Source organism: Schistocerca americana, chromosome 5, assembly GCF_021461395.2.
Source record: "Schistocerca americana isolate TAMUIC-IGC-003095 chromosome 5, iqSchAmer2.1, whole genome shotgun sequence".
NCBI classification, from domain to species: domain Eukaryota; kingdom Metazoa; phylum Arthropoda; class Insecta; order Orthoptera; family Acrididae; genus Schistocerca; species Schistocerca americana.
Genome location: NC_060123.1, coordinates 613,787,510 through 613,812,385, shown reverse-complemented (window position 1 = coordinate 613,812,385; position 24,876 = coordinate 613,787,510). Strand labels below are relative to the sequence as shown.

At 43.3% G+C, this 24,876-nt stretch overlaps 1 protein-coding gene across 1 annotated transcript in view; it reads right to left on the bottom strand.

The window, feature by feature from the left end:
- LOC124616005 (cytochrome P450 6k1-like) overlaps nucleotides 1–24,876 on the bottom strand; it is a 63,983-nt gene that overhangs the window by 25,950 nt on the left and 13,157 nt on the right. The window contains exon 3 of the mRNA XM_047144215.1: nucleotides 20,884–21,122. Within this exon, the coding sequence (XP_047000171.1) occupies nucleotides 20,884–21,122 (239 nt within the window). The remainder of the gene's footprint in view (nucleotides 1–20,883; nucleotides 21,123–24,876) is intronic.

Below are 24,876 nucleotides of genomic sequence, written 5' to 3'. Positions count from 1 at the left end.
GATCTCTGACAGTGATCGCGGTATCACGTTCCGGTGGTACTACCAATAGCCTTGTCTCTGCAGCACGGTTTCGTCGTTGGTTCGCTGCACAGGCCACCCATGGTTCTGGAACTTCAATCATCCATCTCTCCCCAACTGAGAATGTTTGGGGCATTATAGGCAAGGCTCTGCAACCATCTCTGTGTTTCGACAGTCTAACGCGCCAATTGGACAGAATTTGGCCCAATATCCATCAGGAGGACACCCAACAACCCTGTAAACCAGTGCCAAGCTGAACAGCTCCTTGCATAAGGGCCAGAGGTGGACCAATGCGTTATTGATTGGGGTCAGTGTGCCCTGTCTCTAGAATAAATCTTCCAATTTTTCTGAAATTATTTGTTTGTCTCTACATGGTCTGCCCGTGATAGCCGAGTGGTCAGCACGGTGGTCTGTCACGGCAAGGGGCCCGGGTTCGATTCCCGGTTGGGTCGGAGATTTTCTCCGCTCAGGGACTGGGTGTTGTTTCGTCATCATTATCATTTCATCATCATCAGTGGAAGGCAATGGGAAACCACCACTGGAATTACTTCCCTAGACGTTCATGTGGTGGACCTCTCTGACGAGGCTTCCCCCTTCACAAGACCTGCCGTAAGGCAGAACACGAAGTTTGTCTCTACATGTGCATCACATCTACTAATTTCCATCCCATTTGGATAATTCCTTCATGGTGCGTCGTTTTTTGCCTCAAAGAGAACATATACATATATCCATGTGTATATTTATGTAGATACACATAAATACATACATGTAAATGCATTTATATATGCATGTATATATGCACCTCCCAAAATAAAAAAAAAAGACGTGCTTGCAACTTAAGAGTTAAACTGGTAAGGAAACACAAAAAGAGTTAAATAGGCAGCTTGCTGTCTGCAGGTGTATAGCAGGAGACAGCTAGAGGCTTAAACTGTAACTTCCGGCTGCCTGTGGCGCAGTTGTTATTCATTTGTTTCTTTTGAAGAGCCAGCAACAGTTTGTTTCAGCCCAGTCAGGTTCCTACACTCGTCTGCTACTTCAAGTTACGTATTTAGCTCTTTCTGTGTTTTCTTACTAGTGCTGGGATGGAAAAGACGCCCGCATGCTGTGTGTGGATGCAGGAGGAGCTGTCCATAGTGTGTAAACAGCTGAAGCAGCTTTTGGGTACGGTCAGGCATCTTCAGGCTGCTTCCTGAGATGCAGCAATGGCGGAGCATCTGGCATATGACTTAGGACACTTCAGGTGTCTCTTGTTTAGCTCACAGGCTCTGCCACTGAGGCATCTCCAAGTGGACCCAACGGGGTGATCCGTCATCGCTGCAGGCTGAGTGGCGGGCTGTAATGCATTCACGTTGCTCCAGGTGGAGGGTCAGTATGGAGGCTGGCCATTTAGACTCGCCCATTAACCCTGTGACTGGCTCCTTCAGCAGGGTCTGACCAGGCACACGGGGTGAAGCGTTTGCCAGTTATTGGGAGCTCCAATGTTAGGTGCGTTATGAAGCCTTTTAAGTAAGTAACATTCAAGGCCGAAAAGAAAGCCAGAGTGCACTCGGTGTGTCTATCATGAGGCATCATCCGAGCTGCATGCGAGGCCCTCCCTGCGGCTATCAAGCGTACAGGACGCTTATGTCAGTACCAGTGAGGTCTGCTGCTTGGGTTCTAAGGCCGCCCTCAGTTCATATGGGCAGCTGGCAGAGGTGGTGAAGGCTGCTAGCCTCACACATGGTGTGCACGCAGCATTGTTCTCAGAGTTTGTTGGCGTCTTTTGGTTTGGAACTGAGTGGAGGGTCCCAAAAAAAAGTCTTCGTTGAATCTTCAACGGTCTTGGCTGTAGATTTTCTGGACCTGCGTTATTGGGTGGAGAGTTGTAGGCTTCTGTTGATAGACCAGGGGTGTGCTACATAGAGGAAGCAGCTGCTCGGGTAGTAGAGTACTTATGGAATGCACATGTGGGTTTTTTAGGCTCGGCCGTGATTTGAGGCACTCTGATGAACACTCGCCAGTGGACATCCAGATAACGAAATCTGACCAGGTTCAGGGTAAAGACACGCAACTGCCAAAACTTTATCAGTAAATTGTCCAAGTATTCGTGGAAAGTCAGCGAATTTACTGATTCCCACAGTGTCGGACTCTAATTATTATCAGGAATAAGAGTTGGCTGAAACCCAAGATAGAAAGCTCTGAAATTTATAACGAGTCATGGAAGGTATATCGGAAAGAGGGGTTAGATGGCATGAGGGGATGAGTGTTCACTGCAGTTTAAGAAAATATTGTGTCTAATGTGATGGATTTTGAGCGTGACAGTGAAGTTAGCTGGATACGTGTAACAGATCTAGGTGAAACCAAGTTAGATGTTGGATGTTTTTACCGGCCATCCGATGACGCCGTAACAGTTTTAGAATGATTCAAAGAATGTCTGTGCTCAGTATCGTGGGAATACCCAGATCAGTCAGTATTAGTTGGAGATGACTATAACCGACCGAGTATAGATTGGGACGTCTACAGATTCATTACAGAGGGTGCGGACAGGAATTCTTGCGAAATACTTTCCAACATTTTTTTCCAAAAACTGTTTTGAATAGTTAGAGCGACAGTTCACACATAATGGAAACATTTTAGACCTTGTAGCTTCAAGAGGACTGATCTTATCGACGGTGTCAGTATAGGGACAGGGATTAATGACCGTGATGTCATCATAGCGACTATGGTTACTAAAGTTAATAAATCAGTCAAGATGGTTAAGAGAGTATTTTTGGTAGAAGGAGCTGATAGGCAGTTGCTAGCATCCGTCTTAGACAATGAGTGGAGACCATTTAGAACTGATATCATGAAAGTAGAGGAGGAATCATTGGCAAAGTTTAAACGGTTTTTCAAATCGCGCTCTGGAGATCAATGCCGAGAAAGTGGATTAAGGACGGAAAAATCCACCGTGGTTTAACAACAGCTTTGGAAAATGTTTAGGAACGAAGATCGTTGCACTCTCGGTTCAAAAGAGAATGAGCGAATGACGACTGGCAATAGTTAATAGAGGTATGCGTGGGTAAAAAGAGCTATGGACGAAGCATACGACAACGACCACCGTCATACATCAGCAAAGGATTTAGCCGAGAACCCAAGAAAACTCTGGTCCTAAGTAAAACGGCTAAGCTGATCGATGGCTTCTACCCAGTGAGCCATTGGTCAGTCTGGTGTAACAGTAGAAGATAACAAAAAGAAAGAAATCGTTCATAAGAAGGATCGTACAGACATACCATCGTTTGATAGTCGAACAGACTCTCGTATGGAGGACACAGAAATAGGCATCTCTAGGGCAGGGAAACAACTGAAAGTGTTGAAAACAAATACATCGCCCGGTGCGGATGGAATCCCAATTAGATTTTACAGAAATTACTCTGTACCTTTGGCCCTTTACTTAGCATGCACGTATCGCGAATCTCTCGTCGAGCGCAAAGTCCGAAGCGAGTCGAAAAAATAATTAACATGAATGCAGATGCTAGCGAAGCCTACAGGTTTCATTGCTGTATTTCACCACAAACAGCACATTTATAATGTCCCCAACATGTTGCACGTGTCAGTCGCGGCCTGAACAATGTTCTGTGTAGTTGAGGGTGCATTATGTTGGAGCTAAGAGGATTCTAATCCGTCGTGCTTGCACGGTCGGTGCCTCCATAACGCAGGCGGCTGAAGTGTTTGGTATTTCAAGAGGCATCATATTGAAGATTTATATCGCATACAGGAAAAGGAAATACATCATCGGATAGATCACACCGTGGATAAAGTGTGTTTAAGTGAACATGACGGAAGGCCGTGAGAAGGATTTTCACGAAAAATAAGAAGACATCTCCAAAACTCGCTACAAAATTGAATGGCGCACTTGCAAACCCTGTTAGCACAAAAAAAATATATAAATAAATAAATAAAATGCGAAAGGAGCTCCATAAGCCTGGAATTTCTGTGCAAGGTGGAGTTCCAAAATCACTCTTCAGTGAAGCAAATGTGTGTGATTATGTATGTGTGTGTGTGTTTGAAGTTCAAGGGCATTCAGTGGCGAGTTTATCAGCGTCCTTAAAATATTAAAAGAAACGAATGTCAAGAAAATATCTAAAATTGTAAAGCCACAAAACGACACTCAATCACTCACTCCCACCTTATTTGTGTTGATCCACACAATCTTACATGCCGTAATATAGTGGAGAAAAGGTAAAAGGTGATATATATCGGATCAAAACACAGATAAAACGAAATGGTTCAAATGACTCTAAGCACTATTGGACTTAACATCTGAGGTCATCAGTCCCCTAGACTTAGAACTACCTAAAACTAATTAAGGATATCACACACATCCATGCCTGAGGCTTGATTCGAACCTGCGAAGTAGCAACAGCATGGTTCCGGACTGAAGCACCTAGATAAAACGACAGAGCAGCTAAAATAGAGAACTGTGACTTGCTGACCACATACGAAAAACAATGGTCAGCCAGTTGTAAAATACCTTAAAGATGATAAAACGGAAAGTAAAACAAAAAATACGAGAGAAGAGATAAAATAACAGCTTAGAGAAATGTCACTATCTGACCACACGAAAACCTGGGTGAGCCATTCACCATTTTAACACTTTAAAAAAGGCTCCCTAAAAGTTTAGGAAACATAAAATCTCTGACCACATTCGTTTGACTGTCACTTAAAAGAGACGGCAGGTCTGTTGGCATATCAGCCCCTCTCTTCTGGTCTGAAAATAAAACAGTCTTCTAAAAAGTGTCGTACAGTGATCTGAACGCCACAACCACCGTACATTGAAGAGTCCTCTGGCCACAGCAAGAAGCCACGCTTAGAGAGCTGTGTCCAATAGGAAGATGAGTGAGGAAATCCTCATCCCACCTGTGTGGCTGGAAGGAGGTATGCCGTGTCCACGTTGTGGGCTCTACCGGATGCAGCTTCTTGTCTGTCACTCCCAGTCACTCTTCCACACCCTCTTCCACACACTTGTACCTCAACAGCGAGGCAATAGACCGTAACTAACTGAGTAGTGCATCTGTGGTCTAGGGGCCTACACAGCCATACTTCCCATTGCCAGGCGTAAGTGGATGACATCCTACTCCTGGCACTTTCACCTACAGAAATACAATACACCATTGCATGGATCCGACAGTATGGAAGATCCTCTGGAAACATCCTCAATGTAGCCAAATCAGCGGTTATGAACTTTGGTAGTGGCCTCCAAGACAAAGGGGCACTGTCGTTCCTCACAATGGACAAATTCCATTACCTGGGTATCACATTCACTGGAAATACCTATCGTATGGCGGCGTAGGCCTACCGCTGTTTGCTTCAGGTAATATGAGCCCACATACAACAGAATCGCCGCTACAGCTTGAATAAAGTCTAGCCAGTGGCCTACGGCAACACTAGTGTTGTGCCCAAGCTAGAACTCGTTACCCAAATCTTCTCTTTGCCAATGGTCCTAGGGCGACAATTTCAGGTGGCCATTGGGTACTTAATATCAGCAGGAACCATCTTTAAGGTCCGTTACAACACTTTCACCCCACTTCAGCAGAAGGTCCCGTCGATGTTAAAGCCAGCAGATCTGCTTTATAATTAACTACTACGATAAGGTGTTGCACAGCTCTTCCACGTCACCCATACACAGCCACATACACGATGCTCTTCCGAACACGAGTTCACCATGGCTGAAACAGTTTTACAGATTGTTTTCGCAATGCATCCCCTCCCCTCCCTGCAATATGTTGGAGAGCCTCCGCCCAGTTATTCATTGGACAAGAGCGTTGAAGAACATCCATGTACCTTTCCTTCCACCGGATGCACGAGCCCTATGGTACCGCGTCGTGAACGGTAAAAGCCTGACGAACCAGCGACTTCATTGTACTGGACTGATTAAATGACCGTCATGTATTCGCTGTCAGAGTGAGGATACTGATGAGCATCGTCTCATATGTTCGTCAATGCAGGATATATGGCAACTCGTGCAGTGGATACTGGTGATGATGTGCACTCCAAGTTCGACTTTTGGTACCATGTTGTAGTCGCTCACACCGCTCTTGAGCGAACGCCATTTTACTGACGTCAGTTTGCTAATTACTTACACAACGTAATTTACGATCCTCCCCCTCCCCCCGCCCGCCACACAGTTGGAGTTATCCAACATTCAGCGTGCCTGAAAACTCATGACAACCTTTTCAAGAACGGTAACAGCCCAGTCCCGGGTGCGAGCCGCACATACTCACCAAGAAGTGTGCGCTACATCTCCCAAGTTATCTTCCTTTATCTTCGATAAGGATGGAAGCCGATGCAATGAATTACAATTTGCGGCACAGCCAAGACTTGAACCCAGGTCTGCTGCTTGCTAGGCAGACCTTCGAGCCATTACACCACTCTAGCGTTGCGACTACCACAGCTAGATAGACTACCTAAGTCCAGTGCCTTCCCTAACACAAACTTCGTTCAAACCTTCAATCCATTATATTGTTCTCACATCATCACCACTGCTGAGGTTCAGGACGCTATCTTGCTCTTGCGGTGGGAAACTGCCCCTAAAGGTGGAAGAATGAGCAAAGATCAACAACATGCAGGGGGCAATGGAAACCGTTGCATTAAAGACACATAATGTGTATCCACACATGTGGCCTGTAACTGAAAAACTGTCATGATGATTTCTCCATTGGCAAAAGATTTCAGACTACCCCCCCCCCCCCCCCCTCCATATATATCTCCGGGAGGAGACTGCCAAGGGGGAGAAAGAGTAAAGTCAACGTTAATGTCAGACGTTTGAACGTGGTAGGAAAGCTAGAAAATCGGAAAAGGATAATGCTAAGGCTCAGTGTAGATATAGTGAGTGTCAGGGAAGTGAAATGGAAAGAAGACAAGGATTTCTGGTGAGATGAATATCTGGTAGTATCAACAGTATCAGAAAATGGGATTCGTGTGAATAGGGAGGTAGGGCAGAGATGAGTTACTGTGAGCAGTTCAATGATAGGGTTGTCAGAATCGACAGCAAACCAAAACCGACAACGATAGCTGAGGTATGTATGGCAATGTTACAAGCCGAAGATGAGGAGACAGTGAAAGTATGTAAGGATGCTGAAAATAGGTGATGCACTACGTAAAGGGAAATGAAAATCCAGTAGACATGGGCTATTCGAATGCAGCTGCACTCGAAGGGGTAGAAGGAAGGTTTACTGGAGAATATGGGCTTGGTACTAGAAATGAGAGAGGAGAAAGACTATTGAGTTCTGCAATAAGTTTCAGCTAGTAATAATGAATACTCCGTTCAAGAATCACAAGAACAGAAGATGCACCTGGAAAAGGCGAGGACATACAGGAAGATTTCAGCTACATTACATCATGGCCAGGCAGAGATTCTGAAAGCAGATACTGGATTGTAAGGCGTACCTTGAGCAGATATAGACTCAAATCACAATTTAGTAGTAATGGAGTACGCTGAAGTTTAAGAGATTAGTCAGCAAGAATCGTAAAAAAGTGGGATATGAAAGTACTAAGAAATGTAGAGATATGCTTGAAGTTTTCAGAGGCTATAGATACTGCTATAAGGAACATCTCAGGTGGCCGTTTAAACGAAGAGGAACTGACATCTCTCAAAATGGCAGTCACAGGAGTTAGAAAGAAAAACATAGGTACAAAGAAGGTAACTGCGAAGAAACTACGTGTAACAGAAGAAATACTTCAGTTGATCGATGAAAGAAGGAAGGACAAAGGTGTTCAGGGAAATTTTGGAATACAGAAATACAAGTCACTTAGAAATGAAATAAGAAGTGCAGGGAAGCTATGGGGAAACGGCCGTATGAGAAACGTGAAGAAATCGAAAAATAAATTGTTGTCAGAAGGACTGACTCAGCATATAGAAAAGTGCAAAGAATCTTCGATGAAATTAAAAGCAACAGTGATAACATTATCATTGCAATGTGAATTCCACTGGTAAATGTAGAGGAGAGAACTGATGTTTGGAATGAGAAAATTGACGGCCTCTATTGGGAGAGGGGGGGGGGGGGGAGGGGGAATTGCCTGATGTGATGGAAGAGGTGGAAGATCCAGTATTAGAATCATCATTTAAAGGAGTTTAGGAAGACTTATGATCGAATAAGCCAAAGGGATCGATAATTTCCCCATCATAAATTCTAAAATAATTGGCAGAAGTGGCAACAAAACGTCTATTCATGTTGGTGTGTAGAATGTATGAGTCTGGCCATTGACTTTTGCAAAAATATCATCCACACACTCCTGAAGAGTGTAAGAACCAGAAAGTGCGAGAATTATCGCACACTCAGCTTAACAGTTCATGCATACAAGCTGCTGACAAGAATAATATACAGAAGAATAGAAAAGAAAACTTAGCGTGTGCTACATGACGATCGGTTTGGCTTTAGGAATGGTAAAGGCACCTGGGAAGCCTTCCTGACGTTGTGGTTGATAATGGAAGCAAGACTAAAGAAAAATCAAGACACGTTCAATGGATCTGTCCACCAGGAGAAAGCGTTCGACAATGTAAAATGGTGCAAGATGTTCGCAGTTCTGAGAAAAATAGGGGTAAGATATAGGGTAAGATGGATAATATACAATATGTACAATAGCCAAGAGATAACAATAAGAGTAGAATATCAAGGACGAAGTACACAGATTAAAAAGTGTGTAAGACAAAGATGTAGTCTTTCACCCCTGCTGTTCAGTCTATACACCAAAGCAGCAGTGAAGGAAATATATGGAAGTTTCGAGAGTGGAATTAAAATTAAAGTTGAAACGATATCAGTGATAAGATTCTCTGATGTCATTGTTATCCTAACTGAAAGTGAAGAAAAATTACATGATCTGCTGAATGGAGTGACAGTCTAATGAATACATAATATGGATTTAGAATAAATCGAAGGAAGACGAAAGTAATGAGAAGTAGCAGAAATGGGAACAGTGAGAAACATAACATCAGGAATCGTGATCACAAAGTAGGCGAAGTTAAGGAATTCTGTTACCTAGGCAGCAGAATAACCCACTACGGATGGAGCAAGAGGACATAAAAACCCAACTGGCAAAAATGGCATTCCTCGCCAAGAAAAGTCTGCTTGTTACAAGCTAGACCTTAATATGAGGAAGGAATTCCTGAGACTGTATTTTGGAGCACAGCATTCTATAGTAGTGAGACATGGACTGTGGGAAAACCGAAAAGAAATGAATGAAAGCATTTGAGATGTGGTGCTACAGAGGAATGTTGAAAATTAGGTAGACTGATAAGGTAGGAAAGAGGAGGTTCTACAGAGAATCGGCGAGGAAAGAAACAGATTGAAAACTTTGGCAAGAAGAAGGGACAGGATGGTAGGACATCCGTTAAGACATCACAGAATAACTTCGATGGTACTGGAGGGACCTGTAGACGGTAAAAACTGAAGGGGGAAACCGAGATTGGAATACATCTACCAAATAATTGAGGACATGCACTACAAGTGCTTCTCAGAGATGATAAGCTAGGCACAGGAGAGGAATTTGTGGCGGGCCACTTCAAACCCGTCAGAAGCTGCTCCATCCGTCCTTTCATTTCATCGAAATACCCTTGTCCCCTGGAACCCAGCAGAAAGATACCTCTTCCGCCAGCCTTTGTAGTTGGAGGAGGGGGTTTTGAATATTGTCGACTGTCTTATCTGCTTGGTACAAACATTGCAGAGGGTGAAGGGCACTGAGGAATTTAGCACTCTAGACACATCTCATCTGCTCCAGCACCTGCAAGGTCGCGCATAATTCCACGCTGAAAACAGTGAAGGGTGCAGGAAGGCGGATCTTGAGGACACGCTCAGAGAAAGCTACAGAGCAAACAATGGAGTTCCGTGTTTAGATCCATTCACAAATACAGCCACATAATTGTGGTGTTGATTTAAAATGTTATAAAAGAATGTATTAAAAACATAAGTAGTAGTACAACCTGTCCTGTACTGCAGTAAATTTAGAGTTACTCTATGGATGATTGTTAAAGTGACATTAACAGTTGTACGAGCAACTGTACGGTATGAGCTATAGTCCAAATTTCCCGGCGCCACACCAAAGTCGGCAACACAAATCGATACCACACGCATTTGCGATGTCTCGCTGCAATCGGCAATGACACATGAGAAGACTATCGAACACGCGCGCTCTCTCTCAGCACAGCAGTGCCCTTGCACAGAGGTCGATATAGAGCCGAGAATGAAAGTGTTCTGCCCAGTTCGTGGCCCTACTTGCACCAGTCAACATTATCGAGCAGGACTGAAGAGTTATTCAAGTCTCTGATGGAAATGTACTTTTGTAAAGGTTGATCATTGTACTTCAAGAGAACAGTTTATTAATTACTGTACCAAGTGACGCTTTAATAGTTATGACAGTTGTAAGTTATCAAGCCCTCCTGTGGCAAAGGACACTCTCAAGTCAGGAAAAATCTTTTTATCACCCATGTTGCGTTTACAATGAACCCTCTCCCACAGCAGTCAAAGAACCCAGAGTTATGCCACATGATTGCCGCTTCCTCGGATTCTAACAGAGCGTACTGATGCATGGGGAGTAACGAGGAATTTATATAGCCGATGCACCATGAGAAACTGCTGCCAGATTCCAAGTAGCAGCTTATCAGCATCAGCATAGAGACTGGCTATGAGGCTGGTTCTGTAAGTACCTGCACCCAGCCTCATCTCCTCATAGTGTATAGCATTAATGATCTTCAGGTAAGAAGGCCACTATGATCGACACACAGTGCACATCGTGTCGGTCTTCCCAAGACCTGTGGCTAAGACACTTCAACATATTCAGTGCCCTCTAGTCCTCGGCTTCAGGTCGTTGAGGTGTAGTAACCAGGACAGTTTGGAGTGCAAAATGCGGCCCAGAAACATCAGAGTCCTTAAAAGGGTGAATTATGTCCCACATATGCATTTCACGTAAAATTAAAAAAAGACGATGAGAACGATTAAAATGAACACATACACTTCTCTGCAGAAAATATAAACCAAGTCTCTGCAGCCCATATCTCCAATCTCTTCACCATGAGTGGCAACTGACGACTAGTAGAGGAGCAGAAATCGGAAACTCGTCCACAAATAAGCAGCATTGGGAGGGAGCTCTTACTCTGGACGTTACACTGTTAACAGCTGTTGGAAAGAGGGTGACACTTAAAACAGTGCGTTGGAAAAACCATTTTCCTGCACAAAACTGACAGGATCTTACCAACGCTGTACCTAAAAAGTTGTCTTCGAAGGAAGGACTGATTAAAGAGGGAAATTGGCCACAAAAGCACCATTAGTGTAGCTACTGGAAATATTGCGCCTCTAGGTAGTGTCACAGACTTCACTGACATCAAAAAGTACCACTAGACAATGCTGTGTACATACGAAAGCCTGCTAAATTTCGCCCCTAGCTGGATCAGATTGTCGACCATTGATTGAGATCTCCTGAATCCACAATGAGATTGCTAAGGGGTTGCCTGATCTCTAAAAGACGGTTGGCCATGTGCTCTAGCGTCTTTCCTACGCAGCTAATTAGGGGGATGCTCTGGTAAGTGCTGGTACACGTTTGTTTCTTTCATGGTTTAAGGAGAGATAAAATTTCCTCTCGCAACGAATCGGTAAATTGGCATGACAGACATGTGGAATGAAAGTATTATAAGAGGATTTCCTTTGACAACATCTGTAAGTGTTGCAGCACGCTATATTAGATTTGGTGGTGACCAGGTGCTGTATCATAAGCGACAGTCAGTGCTGAATCTACCTTCCACATGGAAAATGCACAGTTGTAGGACTCTGAATTGGTGGGCCAGAAGTCTAACTCGATCCTTTCAATGGTGGCACAGTAACAATAGGACACTGTATTCTAGTTGGTAGTGGCAGTAATCAGTGCAAAATGCTCTGCCACCGTCTGCACAATGCCTCCAGCTTTTGTTTGGAGATACCTCTGCTCCTACAACTGGAAATACTGCTGATGGTTCCCCATACTATTTCAGAGCATGTGAGCTGTTTAGAAAGTCGATGAAAACCTCTCATACCCTTGTCTTGCTCTCGCTGATGATGCCTCGAGCCGTGGCCTTTGCTAATCGAAATGCTGCGAGGTTTTCTGCCGTTGAGCGGCACTTAAATAGCACAGTCACACGTGTGACCTGGATCACTGAAGGGCACTCATAGGTTCATCAAGGGACAGGTTACCTCCTAAGATGACAAAGGACTTCGGAATGGAGAAGTCATCAACACGGCAAATCAAGTAGGTGATTTTATCCTCCCATTCCTGTATTTACTCACGGCGTTCAAACATAGCTAGCTGGCTGAACAATGTCCAGTTGACTCTGCTGCTCATGCATCATGGCTACATCCCTCCAGTGAGAGCTCCATCCGGCAGATGAATCCAGAGTGGGATGTGGTCACTTCAATGAAGATCATCAGCAACTTCCCACTGAACAGAGTCCACAAGGACTGGAGAATAGCAAGAGGGGTTGAAGGCTGAGGATGACCCAGTAGCAACATGGAAATGAGTGGGATGCCTGTGTGGAAGATGCATAGTTCGTGAGACGTCATGAGGCTCTCCAAAACCCAAACCTGAGAACAAGCAGAAGTCAAGACCTACAGTAAATCATGGGCATTGAAGTCTCCCACTAGGAAAAATGGTCAGAGGAGTTTTTATATAAGATCTGTGAAAGCCTCACTGTGTGTTGCATCTTGTGGAGATAAATACAGCAAACAAACAGTGATCTTCTGAAAAACCAAAATTTCAACTGTAACTGCTTGCAGGCCAGCAGCCAAGAGAGAGAAAGGAGTGGTGCATGTTATTGACAAACATAGACCCCTGTCTAATTTCCCAGTAAAGTCATCGTTGCCATGGAGGATATAGCCCTGTAATACAGGGCATGATGCTTTAAAATGCGTTTCCTGTCAACAACCACATGGGAAATTCCTGTGACAGGAGTTTCAACAGAAGTGAGTTGACAAACGCAGTACTAGTGCTGACACTAACAACCTCCCCTTGCATGGCAGCGTTGGTTTTCTGTAAAGGTTTCTTAAGAGCTGAAGCAAAAGAGGTAGCGGACATGGGGGGCAGCAGGCCTTAGGCATCTTTTGGCCTCATCATATGCGATGCGCTTTATAGTTTTAAACTTTTGTACCTTCTTTTTCTCAAGATATATGCTGCAGTCCCTACTCCAGACAGGGTGATCCCAAAAGCAATTAACCATTTCAAAGGAGGAGAAACTCCTACTTCGTGGGTGGTTCTACCAAGTAGCTTTTCTCATGTGGTCCAGTGTAGTGTGCCCAAAGCGCTGGCATTTGAAACAGGGCACTGGCTTGGATAGATAAGGCCGCACATCTAAATGAAAAAAACATGCCTTGACACACATTGGTAACTTCCTACTACTGAAAGTGAGGCTGAAAGAGTGGATTTGATGAGATCACCATCTATCTTTTGTATGATATTCTGAATGTCACCAATACCTTCTTGGGCCTACTCAGCTTTTAATGTTTCTTTAGCAATGCTCATCAGATCCCTGCATGACACAACAGTTTGCTGTAGTTCAGAGTGGTGTATAGCTCGGTTTCAGTGGCATATTATCCATGGCTTTACGCGTTCTGCCTATTTCTCAGTTGTTGGAAACTAGAGGTTTCGACCAACAGTGTCCCATTATGGATCCACTTGACAGATTTTAAAGTATCTGCCATGCTCTCTACGCTGGTTTGAGTGAGAGGTTTCTCAAAGCTTCCTTCTCTTCGTTTAAGTATGAAAAACACATTCTGGGCCAAAGCATATGTTCTGCTACAAAAGACTGCCATTTCCTGAAGAAATCTAGAATGTTGGGGCTCACCTCATAAAACCGCTGTAGAGACTGGGTGTTGATAGCTACAAGTGGCCCATCCGTTCTGCTGGGGCGGTGGAGGAGAAATTTTCAAGGGTTCCACCTCGGTCACATGAGCAACTAGAATAGTAAGGGTCCTCTCACACAAAGTCCCACTGGCCTGAATAAGCCTTATACAACTGAGGTGTGACAGTTCCTCAGTCGTTGCCCACTGACAACCATTCCACCTCAACAACATTGCATGTCATCAGCAGAGCGCAGCACACCTTGAGAGTGAGGGTTTTATAGAGGTTTTTACGACACTCTTGCTGAGGGCGGTCAAGCCAAAATCCCCATTCCCAGTGGCACACAATGTACCATCATGGAGCCATAAGAAATTGGAATTTGTGGTGAGGACTATGGGCCCAAACTGCTGGGGTCATCAGTCTCTAGGCTTACACACTAATTAAAGTAATTGAACCTAAGTTATATTAAGGACAATACACACATCCATGCCTGAGGGAGGACTCGAACCTCCTCCAACTTCTGGTCAAGTTTGTGTCCCATGTGTGGAACTTGGCGGGTGTTCAGCGATGATTTGAGTAGCCATATCATCCTACTCTATGGGCCCCATGGTTCCTCTGCAAGGTCGCATTACAGGCAAAGAATCTGCTTGTTTATGAGATCCATTCCAAGGTACAATGCTTGTTCCCCAATGATGGCGGCGGGTGTTCAGCGATGATTTGAGTAGCCATATCATCCTACTCTATGGGCCCCATGGTTCCTCTGGAAGGTCGCATTACAGGCAAAGAAACTGCTTGCTTATGAGACCCATCCCAAGGTATAATGCTTGTTCCCCAATGATGATGTTGTGCGAGATGATACTGCCCCATTCCCACAGCTTGTATTGTCCAGAACTGGTTTTGAGAGCAGGGGGGTGAATTTCACATCTCCCCCGGCCACCACAGTCGCCACATCTCAATAGTATTGAGCCTTTGTTGACTGCTTTCGAAGGAAGAGAGTGTGATCATCATTACCTGAGCTTGCCAGGTTTTTGTAGGAATAATGCTATAATACTATTTTGTAGAAATAAGGCGAATGAAAGCTGTTTCGAATGCCAATGGTTTTCCTACCCCTGTAATGTGTTGTGTAGACTCAACCAATGAGCGAGATCTCTGAGCATGTGGAGACAGCGAGATCGAAAGTGACACCACATTATCCACTGGTTAGTTTGAAGCGAGTCCACACCTGTGGCTACACAGAATCCCCATGGTACCATGGCAATAAAAGCAGCAGCACTATGTCAGCCTCATTGTAAGGATGGCGATTATTGGCGAGTGCCTTGTTGGACCTGTGATCCTACATCAACGCTTCACAGGCGAGGTGTACAGAATTATGCACTTCCTGCGTATGATCCTGCAGGAGGATGTTCTTTTGGTGGTGTGAAGGGCAATGTTGCCACTATGTGATGGTGCTCCACCCCACTGTCCTCTTTAGTAGCGGAGTTCAAACAGCTGTATAGACAAGAAATTCCCACTTGTCTGGTATGTTCTTAGGTGTGCTTTCAATGACTGAAACCTACAGAGTCAAAGATCCTTGAAGATTTCCACTATACCCACGTAATCGTTTTTACTTCCTAATTTCTCACGTATTGTTCGCTACACTTTGTGGCCTTTTAGCAGAATCACCCTAAATTTAGTCTTGGGCATGACGTTGGATGTTCCATGAGGCTATTTGCAAACGATGCTGTGGCCTGCAGGAAGATGGTAATGCCGTAAGACTGTAGCGAAATGCAGGAAGATCTGCAGAGGATCAAAGATTGGTGCAGAGACTGGAGATTGATACTGAATGTAAATAAATGTAGCGTATTGTGCAGAACTAAGTGAAGAGACCCATTGTGGTTCGACCTATAATGGAATGACCATAGAAAAGTGATTGTAGGATAAACTGGCACCAGGCCTGTGATTTACTGAGACTAGCTTAATGAAACGTAATTCAACCACGAAAGTAGGGGTTACAAAACTATTGTTTGACCATTTCTTAGGTATTGTTGATAGGTCTGGGCTGTTACCAAGTAGGATCATCAGAAGAGAGAGAGAGATGATCCAAAGAAGAGCACCACATTTTTCCAGGGGCTCGTTCAGATGGGGTGTGTGCATGACAGATATCTGAGTAGCAGGATAATGTAAGTTCTGGCGCACTCTGTTATTGACGGTACATACATTCAGGGACAAACTTGACTGGTTTATGACCATCTCACCTCCCCTTAATCTATTGTTCTTTTAACAGATTTATGACCACCTGTGTATAATCCATCTTTCTGAGAAGCCCCTCCCCTCCCCCTCCACCTTTCCCACCTCTCTGGGAAATCCCCTCACATTACAAGCACATCTTTGATATTAAATTAATGACTAATGATAAATTAATTAACCCTCCCCATATGGGAAATCCCCCATCCCTCACCCCCTCACCCTCTTTGAAACAAGCACACTTTCAGGCCTGAGTTAGTCGAATAGCCTCATTCTGCTCTATTAAGCTGACTGACTAATTAAGTAAATCGATAACCTTTTGTGTGGGACAGTTTCCCTTTGTGGGTACCACTCCCTTCTGGAAATACTGATTGATTGGCTATTTGGTGGAAAATCAATTGCAATACATGGAGTATTGTCTAAACAATTTCTGGCAGACAAGGCGATGTGTGGAATATTATTTATTAAAATAATTTATGGGATCCATAGTGAGGCTCAGAATATAGTTTATTTATTTAAAGAATTTTGTGGGAAATCATTTACAGTTTCTAGAATATTGTTTAAACAGCTTCTGGTAAACAAGGCAATAGATTGTATATTGTTTATTTGAACAATATATAGGATACAATGCAATGTATGAAATATAATTTATTTATTTAAAGAATCTGTCAAGAAATTGACTACACTATGGAATTCTATTCAAACGAATTGTGAGTGACAAGGTAGTGTGGAATATTTAAAAATATATTGCGCTTTTTTAATCTAACTGCGCAAGGAATAGTGCCATGAAAGACTCACCACACATAATTACACTGTTACAGATCGCACTAAGCAAATCTGGTGAAAAAAACTCCTGATCATGTCACTGACTTTCAACGCACCACGCATGCCACCAGTCAGGGACTACCGAAGCTGTTGGACCACACTAATCTTCTGCATATGAAGCATCAGGTAGTGGCATTCCTTTGAAATTTGATACCAGCTTCATTTCCTTCCCCTCTCCCTCTCCATTTCAAGTGGTTATGTCCTGTTTGTGTGAACCAATGTATGCAAACACACAAAGACCAAGATGTCCTCCACAACCCTTCTCCCATCCCCCTCCCCTGCCCCCTTCACCACCTATGGAGACCTGGTACTGGTAATCGGTATATACTCATATCACTCATCCAATTACACACAATCTCTCTAGATGCTTGCATGTTAAGGAGTTTTGCACTACTTTTGGTATATAGTACATGTGAGCCTGATACACTTGAGAGAATTGTGGGGATATAACAGACTATTAAGAAGAAGAAGAAACATTTGAATTATGCATGATGGGACTCCAGATGGAAGGAGTTTGAAACATTTGTGTAGATAACTTGTGCCAACAAATCTGTAGAATTTTTGTAGTGTTTGGATTCAATATCAAGAAGCTACTGGGAAGAGAGAAATGATCAAAGAACATAATCACAAATGCATAGGAACATTGTTTAACATATAAAATTACATACCATGCTACTCTAATTCCATAAACAGAATACAATCTCTTCAACACCAACAATATCTGTCAAGCAAATGTGTACACAGAGATTGCAGTAGCTCACAAACCCCTGTCACTAACTTAGAATCACTGCAGTCATGAAACTGAAGACTCGATTTATATCCATGATGTGGCAGAGAAATGGAGTACTTCGTGTACATCTATGTTCATCTAGAGGAGGATGTTGAAATAGGGTTTCCATCAATGGACATGATTCAGCACACATGTGTTGGAAGTCCTCAGCTGACTGTGGTATGGAAAGGTTTGCTGTGAACGACTGCAGGTAGATAGCTCTTTAAGTCACATATAGAACATGGTATTGTATTTGAGCCAAATGCAAGTTATATCTCACAACTAATGCATCTCGAGAGAACAATGGAAAAAAGTAGAGAAATGCGTGATAAATGACCTGCAGAAATATCTCCCTGTCTCCAGAATTCATCGTCAGCCTATCATTAAATCTACCTCATTACAATCCCTCTCAATGGATCACACCATCTACTCTCTATCATCCTTTAATGCAGATCCATCTCAGTTTAGAGGTAGATCATTCTCTTTTCCTTGAAAACATCAAAGACAGTAGTCAACTTGAACATATCCCTGTTACCTCAAAAGACACAGAGCATAATTTTGTTAAAATAACAAGCCATACAGAAACTGTTTGTGAGGTTTTTGTTAGCTGACACAGAATAGCTGTCATTGGTGGAGAGTACAGAGAAACACATTATAAATATCGTTTCTTAGAATTTAAAACACCTAAACAGTCTCTGCACGGGGTCAAACATTAATCCATTCAGTAGATATATATCACAGTCCTCCACCAGGTTATACAAGGCTCTTTAGCTAAGGTCGTGTTATAAATATCTATATGCTGGTTTCCTATAACTTTGGGATCACACCTGGCCTTGTGATCCGACATACATAAATTTATTACTCAACATTTCGTGGTCATCCACGTTAAACAATCTATTCCAGCCATCTTATCGCTGTCTACGAAAAATAACTGTTTCTCTGGTTCCCAGTGCATCCATGTAAACTTTTTCTCTTATTCCTCCTGCTGCCACATTCCTGTTCCTAAGTGCAACAATTTTCCAGCATCAAGCAGACATGTAAGTACTCCCTCACTCTCCCTGAATTTCCCCACAGCCGGCGAATGTGGCCGAGAGGTTCTAGGCGTTTCAGTCTGGAACTGCGCACACCCCTATGGTCGCAGATTCGAATCCTGCCTCGGGCATGGATGTATGTGATGTCCTTAGGTTAGTTAGGTTTAATTATTTCTAAGTTCTAGGGGACTGATGAGCTCCGATGTTAAGTCCCATAGTGCTCATAGCCATTTGAACCATTTCCCCGCATTTTGGCGTATTTTCCCTCAATTCATACGTATTTTCCGACAATTTTCGTAATTTTACCGATTTTGTGTCACTTCTGCTCATGTGTTCACGAGATCAATTTTCGCCACGTATTCTAAAACTGCTTGTAAATGTAGTACAGTTGACAACACCTAATGCAACTAAGGTATTTGATATCAAAGGTATGTTTCTAGTGTCGAGGGATTTGCGAGAGGGTTGGGGAGGAGGAGGGAAAGGGGAAGCGGTGGAGGGGGTTTCTCAGAATGATGGAAGACAACCAGTGGTCATAAATCGATTAACAGAACAATAGGTTAAGAGGAGGGTGATGGGTCATAAATCAATCGAGTTTGCTCCTGAATGTATGTAACCTGCACTAGTAAACTGCGCCAGAATATATACTTTGTATCACTGAGAGCATCACTGTTCATATTAAGAGGGACCAGTACAGTACACTGCAAGAAGAGACGGCCGTCATACCTCCTCCCACATACGTCTCATGAAATGACCATAGGGAGAGAAATCGCAGCTCATAAGAAAGTTTATAGTGAGCGATTCTTGACTCGCACTATTTGCGAATGCAAAAGAGAAAGGGAAAAATGACAGGGGTACAAATGATACTCTCCACCACACAATGTAAGCCGGCTTGAGGAGTATGGATGTAGATGTGACAATAGAGCTGAAATCCTAGTTCGGGTACTCTTTCTCCAACATGCTATAAAAACATTATGTACATTACTTTTCTTGTGCTGAACCTAAAGCTAGTACAAGCATATAACCCAGTTCAAATGTTGTAAAGAGTAGCATGCAAAGGAAGGGACTCTCCATATTCCGTACTAAATTGTCTGCACACTAAATTGCCCTTCAGCCTAAACATACAGTATATAAATAAATTTTTGCAGGCTATCACGTCGTTATTATGACAAGTAGATGGCGTAGTGTTTTGAGCCGGTATCCTGGACTGCAGTTCAGTCATCATCTCATATCCGTTTCGATTGACTGTTAAGACTTTTTGAGTCTCGTACATGCATAGAATGGGAAAATTACACACCATATGGCAACCTAACTGTGAGGGGACAGAGGGTGAATTTCTGTCGTAATCCTACATAGACTTCCAACGTGTACTGAAACGTTACTGTATACTTTAATCCGCTGAATGGTGGCTGATCAGTTCCATGTCATGTAATACCATCACAGAAAATGGGGATCTAGGCTCAAACGCAGACATTGTGAAATATGGATATGTAAGGGGAAGACCCAAGATAACTAAACGGTATTATTATTAAAGAACGATGACTTAATCCTTTCAGACCCATTGGCTTCCATTGTGTACATTAATGTTTAATGTGTCATCGCTGAAAAAGAAGTACTTTCCCCCAATGGAATCCTGAGGCACACATGTGTGAATATTCAGCCCTCTCATTATGGTCGAGCGCTGCCAGCTGTTGGGCATTACTATGAAAATATTAGCATGTCAAAGTAGCAATGTGCACCAGCTCGTCACCACTGGAATACACAGATGTGGTTGGTTCGATGTATTCCACTGTTGTTGTTATTTTGCATGGTAACTACTGAATGATCTTTTTTTTACTACAACAGAGAATCTTTCATAATTAGTTATTTCAGTCCCTAAAATGAAGCCAAGTCTACAAAGTATGTTTTGAAAATGGGTACATATTTTTGTAAAAATTTTCCTTCTAAAACCATAAAAAGATCGCCTAAGAGCATTACCACGTAAAGAAAAATTTTCCTTCCTTCAGAAACAATTCAGGTCTGAAAGGGTTAAAGGAGCGATGATCGATTCTGAACCTATAGGCTCCAACAATGTTCAAACAGATTGTGCGCTTTCCCAGCATTCCCCACACAAGGAAAAATTCTCAAGCTTTCAAGAAACAGTTTTTGCATCAAGGATTCTTGATCTATAACAGAAAAGGGCTATCCACGGGCCGCACAACAGCTCACCTTAAACATGCCCTTCAGTTTGCCGGATGTGAACGTAGGGCTCAATTTGATTCTCAGCTGGCGCCACTTCTTTCCTGCCAGGAAAAATAGATGTTTGTTGAGAGGTTCTTCATCGTCAATGAACAGTCCCCTGTCGTGGAACGTCCCGAAATCCTTGATAAGGACGTGGCGAATGAGTTCAGGGTCACGGATAAGCAGCAGTGGTCGATGGAATCCGTAAAACCCGACGTACCTCTCTTCTGAAAAGAAAACAGAGTACAGTTACGAATTAAATTAACGACAGATATCACTTCTGGGTAGTAACACATACATCCTACCACAATTATTGTCGTATTGACCCTCAGTCTTAAGTAGATCCACAGCTAAGGCGGCATGAGGAGTGCGTGACATATCTAAATGCAGGCGTGCTCTGTGACGAGAGTCCCAGTAAACTTGGCCAGACTATGACTGCTTCATCTGTTAGGTGGGCAGGTAACGGGAATCTTGGCTTCATCTACATCTTCATCTACATGGATACTCTGCAAATCATATTTAAGTGCCTGGCAGATGGTTCATCGAACCACCTTCACAATTCTCTGTTATTCCAATCTCGTACAGCGCGCGGAAAGAATGAACACCTATATCTTTCCGTACGAGCTCTGATTTCCCTTATTTTATCGTGGTGATCGTTCCTCGCTATGTAGGTCGGTGTCAAAAAACTATTTTCGCATTCTGAGGTGAAAGTTGGTGATTGGAATTTCGTGAGAAGGTTCCGTCGCAACGAAAAAAGCCTTTCTTTTATTGATGTCCAGCCCAAATCGTGTATCATTTCTTTGACACTCTCTCCCATATTTCATGTTAATACAAAACGTGCTGCCTTTCTTTGAACTTTTTCGGTGTACTCCGTCAGTCCTATCTGGTAAGAACCCCACACCGAGCAGCGAGCAGCAGTATTCTAAAAGAGGACGGACAAGCGTAATATAGGCAGTCTCCTTAGTAGGTCTGTTACATTTTCTAAGTGTCCTGCCAATAAAACGCAGTCTTTCTGTAGCCTTCCACACAACATTTTCTATGTGTTCCTTCCAATTTAAGTTGTTCGTAAATGTAATACCTGGGTATTTAGTTGAATTTACGGCTTTTAGATTAGACTGATTTATCGTGTAACCGAAGTTTAACGAGTTCCTTTTAGCACTCATGTGGATGACCTCACACTTTTCGTTATTTAGGGTCAACTGCCACTTTTCGCACCATTCAGATATCTTTTCTAAATCGATACAGCGTCAGCACTAGAAATCTTTACAAAGGTAGAAAAAAATCTCAATGAGTGCTAAATGGCAGAGGAGCGTGCGACTGCTGAGGACAAACAGTTGTCATGGAATTCCCTTCGGCCAGTAACCTGATTTATGTTCTAAGAAGCTTACTGTGGTAGTTGGGTGCGCAGTAAGTATTATAACTTCCTCTAAAAGCCTGTTACAAGTTCGGGTGGCTTGTTGGACAGTGCAACAAATGTAATCTCGTGGGCTGTTTGCCGCCAGAAAAATTTTCGTATAATTCAGAAAACAATGATAATGGAAAGTTACCTGTCAAAATGTGTTATACGTTGTGAAACGAGAGCAAAAAGAAAATCTATAAAAATTTCGTATCTGTATACATAAATAACATTCCGTACAGCACGAACTGCGAATTCCATGTGGCGATTGCCCTTATAAAAGCTAAATGCTTGGAAAGTTGCTGTATCGTGATGAAGGTATTCAGTACACTGAATTACAACAAAGCAGACCCGCCGTGCTAGAACATAATAGATCTTGATTCAGGTGGCGGAAGTAGGAATGGTAGTCGGCGAGTATCAGTGATGCAAAAAAAAAAAAAAAGAATTATGAATAAAGGTAGTCAGTGAGCAGCATGAAACTCTTGTACGTGTGTTAAAGTTAAATATAACGGCACTCTAAGGATTTATTGCGGCAGATACCATCCACCTCTTAATACGGACCTACGTTTCCGTCTCGTTACGATATTTTAAATGCCAAATCTTAGTACAGCAACTGTGGCGTCTGACGATGAAGCTACATGTGATTAATTTAGCAGGGTGCTCCAAAAACAGTGAAGTGTTGTTAATCTTCTGGACAATATCTTAACTACACAGGTAAAGTGAGTAGTTACCCACCTACTCGAAGGAGACAAAGATCTAAGGTCCTGAAAAATACTGCAGCATATTACTTTTTTCGAGTTAGAAAGGCCATCAAAGCTCTGCAGCCGCTATCCATCGCAATTTATTTCACAGATACGGTCACAAAATGAATGTAAGAAGTTTCTGTATCCACACAAGCAAATGGCGAAGGCTATGCCACAAGCTCCTCTAAGTAAAACTGCGAATGGAAAATCAGTTCGTGAAACGTCAGAGTACAGCGTTCCAGAGTCAGTAGGCATGACTGGCAAAGTCGGGAGACTCAGGGCGATGTGGAAGGAGAAATTTACTAAGTTTTCGGAATTAAGAACTGGATGGGTTCCGATAGGAACTGAAATTTACCCGCTCACCTCTTTTTTCTCATCATTCTATGAAAGTGTGTTCGCCATGCTGCGATGTCCTCCATCTCAACCTGAAATGTTCTGTTTTTAATTTTTTTTAATAGGAAGCTATCATTTTCGTTTTTCTTCTAGACAGAATTGAGCTACGTTAATTATTGACACTTATTTATCTGAGCAAACTCTTCGATAACGTGTATTTGCATGATGACCAACCATTTCAGAAGCTAAGAATATGCAGAGTTATTAACAGAGTATGACTGTACAATGCCGTGTCACGTGCGTTGGTCGTGTACTGTGGAGTACTGTCAAACACCTTCTTTCCGGTCTGCACTAAACAAAGCTTGGTCTTGCCTTCTGCCGTCGACTACTGTAAAGCGAGGTTATTACTAACTTGACATGTAGCTAATCTAAAGTAAACCTGATAAAGAGATGAAGTGAGTAAACAAGCAGACACAGATAAAACGGCAGCGAGACTGTTGCTGCGCTAAGCGTGGCGGGTACCCAAGGGGCCCAAGGGGGGGGGGGGGGGGGGGACTGGGAAGACGCCCTCCAGGCCTTCGCCATGGGGAAAAACCGTGCACTTACTTCTATGCTCTGTGATCACAGGTCACCGAGGAGGCGGCGTGTGATGCCGTCCATCTCTCTCAGCAGCAGGCGGCCGCCTGGGCCGTGCTGTTGCTGTTGGTGAATTTTCCCCAGGAGAGTGGACGTTGCAATTCAGTGTGAGGTTGTGGCCGGGGGGGGGGGGGGAAGACGTAAAGGCCGCAGGTTACTTCACAGTTGCTGCGCAAGTGTGCGTACTATTAAAGGGTGTGGAACAGGCAGCAGCACCACACGAAAAAGAGAAACGAAACGAGACGAGGAGGTTCGTCTAAACACCCCCTCTGTACACATACAATACATTAGGTACCGACGGTGGAAACTATAGACCTACCAGCTACTTTTAAAAGTTATAACTTCAAAATGGCTTGAGGTGAGCGACAGGGTGACTGTCGAAAAAACTGGAATTTTTTTTTATTGCCGTATCAGAAGGTATATAGATTGAAGAATTATTCCCCAAAATATTATGCGCGAACTTTAAAAAGTTACGATTCTGTGAGCGTTTGAAGCCCAGAATTCACTGAAGGCCTCAGCAAAAGAGGTCCGGTTCCACGCGTACGCTTCCTATTTATACCGATTTGAGTAAACCTCATTGGTTGGAGCGTTGTTTGTGCGGTTTTACTCGAAATGTGAACGAAACTTTCAATAGTCTTATTTGGAGATGCTCTCCAAAAATAACATGAAGCCGAAGCGGAATTGTCAACGTCGCTTCAAATCTGGCCGCATGTCTATTCAGTGTAGATCCTTCTGCATTAATGCACTTGGCAAATGCCCTTCAAATCAAAACTGGCGACGGAATTCGCCGATTCTGTGAAGACAGAGACGCCAGCGGCGATGCACTCAGCGACGAAGAGGGCTTTGAGGACGTAAGTGAGGGCTTATTAGGTC